At 42.2% G+C, this 6645-nt stretch overlaps 1 protein-coding gene across 1 annotated transcript; it reads left to right on the plus strand.

The window, feature by feature from the left end:
* Positions 1-3003: 3003 nt before the first annotated feature.
* On the plus strand, positions 3004-5085 carry LOC311109376 (musculin-like; the record flags this gene model as incomplete). Its single annotated transcript, XM_084152230.1, has 2 exons — positions 3004-3444; positions 5008-5085. 2 exons carry the CDS (start codon positions 3004-3006, stop codon positions 5083-5085), a joined length of 519 nt encoding a protein of 172 aa, XP_084008356.1.
* Positions 5086-6645: the final 1560 nt, after the last annotated feature.

The raw sequence follows: 6645 nt of genomic DNA on the forward strand, positions 1-6645 counted from the left end.
CTACTGTGAAACATGGGGGTGGAAACATCATGCTTTGGGGCTGTTTTTCTGCAAAGGGACCAGGACGACTGATCCGTGTAAAGGAAAGAATGAATGGGGCCATGTATCGTGAGATTTTGAGTGAAAACCTCCTTCCATCAGCAAGGGCATTGAAGATGAAACGTGGCTGGGTCTTTCAGCATGACAATGATCCCAAACACACCGCCCGGGCAACGAAGGAGTGGCTTCGTAAGAAGCATTTCACGGTCCTGGAGTGGCCTAGCCAGTCTCCAGATCTCAACCCCATAGAAAATCTTTGGAGGGAGTTGAAAGTCCGTGTTGCCCAGTGACAGCCCCAAAACATCACTGCTCTAGAGGAGATCTGCATGGAGGAATGGGCCAAAATACCAGCAACAGTGTGTGAAAACCTTGTGAAGACTTACAGAAAATGTTTGACCTGTGTCATTGCCAACAAAGGGTATATAACAAAGTATTGAGAAACTTTTGTTATTGACCAAATACTTATTTTCCACCATAATTAGCTAATCAATTCATTAAAAATCCTACAATGTGATTTTCTGGATTTTCTTTTCTCATTTTGTCTGTCATAGTTGACGTGTACCTATGATGAAAATTACAGGCCTCTCTCATCTTTTTAAGTGGGAGAACTTGCACAATTGGTGGCTGACTAAATACTTTTTTCCCCACTGTACAACAATGCTAATTTTCTTGAAGCAAATAACAAGTAAAAACATGCAGGCAAAAGGTGCTTCAGTAGAGTCCTAATAATGCGTCCCAAATCATACCCTATTCCCTATTTAGTGCACTACTTTTGTCCAAGGCCCATAGAGATCAAGCTAAGTGGTCAAAAGTAGTGCACTGTGTAGGCAGTACGGTGCCATTTTGGAAGTGGGACGCAACTCTGGTGCGAATTAGACATCCTCCATTCAGCTGTCTGGATGCTGTGGAGAGCAGTGGTGTACAGTAGCTCTCCTCCCTCCCTCCCTCCCTCCCTCCCTCCCTCCCTCCCTCCCTCCCTCCATCCATCCCTTTCTCTTTCTAGTGAACTTGGCATGACCCCACCACCAGAACGGAGCATGGATCTCAGCTGCGCCGTTAGATAATCGCTGGCCCAAAGTTACTGTTGTAATAAAAATCACAATTTCACCCTAACCACGGGGAATGACTAGGCCTACTCATAGCTGTCAGATGTACTGGGAATATTCCTTAGAACATGGAGGAGTATTCTGACTGTGCTGCCGTGGCAATAGGTTATCTCCGCTAAACTTGGGAGAGAAATTGTATTTTTTTTTTTTTATCTGAGTCCAGATAAGTAGTTAGGGGCAACTTCAGCCTCGACCTGAAAGGTGGGGTTGAGGAAGGGTTGCACTGCTTAGGAAGGGAAACAAGGATAGGAAGCATCCCAAAATGTCCCCCCCATAGGGCTCTGGTGAAAAATAGTGCACTATATAGGGAAGAAGGTGCCATTTGGGACGCAAACCAATGCTGCATCCCCATCCCCTGAGAAAGTGGAGGGTCCCCCCCCCCGCCACGCCCCTGTCATGCCAGCGCTCCAGATGTCATGGGAAACGCTGACAGCTGTGACCGAAGCATGTGGGCAGCGTGTGAAAGGACACTACATCTGCAGAAACCCTATCCCTCTGTGAAAACGCACACAGGATTAGCCACTTTTGATAAGGTCTTCGGACATTTCAATTCACCAAAAGGGAACAGGATGTGTGAGAGAGGCACACTCGACCCAGTGGATCGTGCTGTAGACTGCCATGTAGCTAGCATGAGGAGGAGAGGATGACAAAACTTTTTCTGTGAATGAAGTAGTCTGCTGTAAAAATAAAATGACTGTTTACAAGACAATGCGATAGCTGATTTAATAATAATAATGTGCCATTTAGCAGACGCTTTTATCCAAAGCGACTTACAGTCATGCGTGCATACATTTTTGTGTATGGGTGGTCCCGGGGATCGAACCCACTACCTTTTTATTTATATATTTTTTTTATTTCACCTTTATTTAACCAGGTAAGCCAGTTGAGAACAAGTTCTCATTTACAACTGCGACCTGGCCAAGATAAAGCAAAGCAGTGCGATAAAAACAACAACACAGAGTCACATATGGGGTAAACCTTGGCGTTACAAGCGCCGTGCTCTACCAGCTGAGCTACAGAGGACCACATGATTTACATGGGTGAATGAAGTAGTCTGCTGTAAAATAAGAGACAATAAGATAGCTGATTTACATGGGTGCGTCGCCTGGTCAAAAGTATTTCACTATATAGGGAATAGGGTGCCTTTTGGGACACTAAAATGGTACAGTAGGTTTTCGCTTTGCCCCTGACCCAGTAGATAAAAATCAACCTCAAATGTAACCTTATCATTACACTACAGTGCAGTAGGTTACAGTGTGTCCTTAGATCAGGGGTTTCCCAAACTCGGTCCTGGTCATACATTGTTTATCGATGACTAATAAGTATCAAAGAAGTAACTAGTCATCCCCACAGTATGCTGGATGAGAGGTCCCTCTGGTTTGGCGAGAGAGCGAGAGAGGGGGGGGGGGGCTTTTCCTGAAAACACTGTCGCCCTGCTAATTCCAGGACACTTAAATTAGCCGGGTGAGAGAGCGGGCAGGTTTCAGTTTTACAGAGACTTGCTATAGAGAAGGTAAGAGAATACACACTTAGTTCTGAACTAAACTTTAGATCTACTGGCATGGAACAATGGCTATATTCCTAAACTAGGAATGACATACTGAAATCTGAGTATGAGATGGATCAACTATAGGGACTTTTTTAAATATGTTTTATTTTATTTTAATTTTGGTTGAAGAAGCAGCCTTCACACTCCTGGAGCAGAAGAAGTGGAACATCTATTTCTAAACCACCTATACACAGACACAGCATCAAAGTAGAGAGTCTATTGTTGAGGTAGTTCAATCAGTTATATCTCACCTGTACCTCTCCAGTGACTCCTCTGTCCTGCTACAGGGCACAGGTGAAACTGACAGACATGTCCACCGGCTCAGTAAGCGATGGAGAGGACATTGAGACGCATCACAAACGGACAGATGCACCGTTCGACAGCAGCAAAACCAAACGGAACATTGCACAGAGCCACTACACTTCCGCCGAGTACTCAGACAACGAGTTCGGTAACGATGGCAGTTATGAAGTCAAGACCAAGCGAGCGCGCGTCACTGCTGCCGGAGGAAAACAACTTGTGAAGGGGCGGCAGACGCAAAGGAATGCTGCAAACGCCAGAGAGAGGGCGAGGATGAGGGTGCTGAGCAAAGCGTTTACCAGACTGAAAACGAGCTTGCCGTGGGTACCGGCCGATACCAAGCTGTCCAAACTGGACACGCTGCGTCTAGCATCCAGTTATATTTCACACCTCCGACAGCTATTACAAGACAACGTCTTCGAGAGCAGCTTCGTACACCCTGTCAACCTGGTATGAAGCATTATATTATTAAACTTGACCCTGTAAACTTGACCCTGTAAACTTCGGTATGAAAGACACACATTTACATTTTTACATTCACATTTTGGTCATTTAGCAGACGCTCTTATCCAGAGCGACTAATTCAATTGTGTGTAGAAAAATGTGCAGTGTAAAGTGTGTAGAAAAATGCAACAAACAAATGATGTAGCTATGCATGTTTTTCAACTTTTGCAAGTTGCATCCATTGCCTTTTGATTATGCTGTGAAACGGTGTGGTGAGAGTCAGACCATTTATGACCCATAATGACAATGTGGAATTATGTTTTCAGAAATGTTTACAATTTAATTAAAATTGGAAAAGCTGAAATGTCTTGAGTCAATAAGTATTCATTACACCCAGTCACTTCAAAGATACAGGTGTCCTTCCTAACTCAATTTCAGGAGAGGAAGGAAACCGCTCATGGACGTCACCATGAGGCCAGTGGTGACTTTAAAACATTGAAGATGGATCAACAACATTGTATTTACTCAACAATACTATCCTAAATGACAGAGTGAAAATAAGGAAACTTGTACAGAATAAAAATATTCCAAAACATCCATCCTGTTTGCAATAAGGCACTAAAGTAATACTGCAAAAAAATTGGCATAGAAAGTAACTTCATGTCCTGAATACAAAGCATTATGCTTGGGGCAAATCCAACACATCACTGAATACCACTCTTCAAATTTTCAAGCATGGTGGTGGCTGCATCATGTTATGGGTATGCTTGTCATCGGCAAGGACTAGGGAGTTTTTTAGGATAAAAATAAATGGAATAGAGCTAAGCACAGGCAAAAAATCTAGAGCAAAACCTAGTTCAGTCTGCTTTCCACCAGACACTGGGAGACAAATTCACCTTTCAGCAGGACAATAACCTAAAACACAAGGCCAAATCTACACTGGAGTTGCTTACCAAGACAACATGGGATGTTCCTAAGTGGCTTAGTCACAGTTTTGACTTAAATCGGCTTGAAAATCTATGGCAAGACTTGAAAATGGCTGTCTAGCAATGATCAACAACCAACTTGACAGAGCATGAAGATTTAAAAAAAGAATAATGTGCTAATATTGTACAATCCAGGTGTGCAAAGCTCTTAGAGACTTACCCAGAAAGACTCACAGCTGTAATCACTGCCAAAGGTGATTCTAACATCTATTGACTCAGAGGTGTGTATACTTATGTAAATAAGATATTTCTGTTTTTCATTTTCAATAAAGTTGCTAACATTTCTAAAAACATGCTTTCACTTTGTCATTATGGGGTATTGTGTGTATATTAGTGGGGGAGGGGGAAGTATTTATTCCATTTTTAATTCAGGCTATAATACAACAAAATGTTGAATAAGTAAATGGGTATGAATACTTTTTAGCAGGCACTTTAGGCTAAGATACCATAATAACATGCCTATAAATAAAATAACATAATTAATAAAGAACGTATGATCCCTATTCCTGCTGCTTTTTTTTTTTGCTATATGTATTCACATATCCTGTGTATTTATTACATCTATCTCTCCGTCTGTCCACAGACTTGGCCATTTGTTGTAGGTAGATCAGAGGACAACAAGGACATCTCTACAGACAGACTCTGTGGCGCTACATCATAGGACAGGAGGGACTGTCTCTCTGCTGGGACTGTCTCTCTGCTGGGACTGTCTCTCTGCTGGGACTGTCTCTCTGCTGGGAGTGTCTTCTTCTACCACTACAGTACTGCACTATATAGGGAATAGGGTGGATGCCATTTGGGACAAATTCCAAGTATTTTTTTTGTCCTATGTCTAATAATATTAGGCTATTCCATATCGGTGATTTCTTTATGGACTTTTATGGATCATTTTATTGTCTTAGATTGGCAGGTTGATGTTGCTTTCATATCCAGTCCAGACAGTGATGAGGAAACAGGACAGTGGAAAAATAAGACTAACAGCATTGATCTCTCTCTCTCTCTCTCTCTCTCTCTCTCTCTCTCTCTCTCTCTCTCTCTCTCTCTCTCTCTCTCTCTCTCTCTCTCTCTCTCTCTCTCTCTCTCTCTCTTTCTCTCTCTCTCTCTCTCAACTGAAAACAACAGTGACAACAATAACAATAGTAGATGTAATACTAATTAATATGTAAAACAAATAAATAAACATTAAAATGGCTGGTGCTCTACACTGAGTGTACAAAACATGAAGAACATATTCCTAATATTGAGTTGCACCCCCCCTTTTGCCCTCAGAACAGCCTCAATTAGTCGGAGCATGGACTCTACAAGGTGTCGAAAGCATTCCACAGGGATGCTGGCCCATGTTGACGCCAATGCTTCCCACAGTTGTGTCAAGATGGCTGGATGTCCTTTGGGTGGTGGACCAATCTTGATACACATGGGAAACTGTTGAGTGTGAAAAACCCAGTAGCGATGCAGTTCTTGAAACACTCAAACCCGGTGCACCTGGCACCTACTACTATACCCCGTTCAAAGTACTTAAATATTTTGTCTTGCACATTCACCCTCTGAATGGCACACATACAAAATCCATGTCTCAATTGTCTCAAGCCTTAAAAATCCTTCTTTAACCTGTCTCCTCCCCTTCATCTACAACTGATTGAAGTGGATTTAACAAGTGACATCAATAAGGGATCACAGCTTTCACCTGGATTCACCTGGTCAGTCTATGTCAAGGAAAGAGCACTCAGAGTATATTGTCTATGATTTATAATCCATGGAGAGAATAGTACATGATGTTTCCTCCCTTAACTTGTCATACTGTGCTGCCAACTCTATCACATCACATCAGACCTTTCTCCCAAAACTATACAAAGTTGATCTTTGTTTGATTGTTTTGTGAATGTATAACTTTTCATTTTGAATTTAGGGAAGAAGGAGTCTCTAATTAATATATGGGGCAGGTGATTAGAAAGTGTTGTTCATTTTGAGCCTGTCCTCTCTTGCTAACCACGCTACGATCACTATTTTCGGTATTTGGTTAAGGTTTTTCTTTTGTTTGGGGTCTTTTACACAGGTTAAGTATTCAGCTAAAGTGAAGTCTCTTTCAAATGTTCGACAGCGTTCCATCTTTTCTCTGACCTTCGACCTCACTCCGCCAATAGTTGATGTATCTGTTCTCATTATTCACCTGTAGCTGTTTACATTTTGCCCTTGGAGCCAGATCACTTGTGTTCATTTCAAT

Source organism: Coregonus lavaretus (assembly GCF_964263955.1).
Source record: "Coregonus lavaretus genome assembly, chromosome: 34".
Classification (NCBI taxonomy): domain Eukaryota; kingdom Metazoa; phylum Chordata; class Actinopteri; order Salmoniformes; family Salmonidae; genus Coregonus; species Coregonus lavaretus.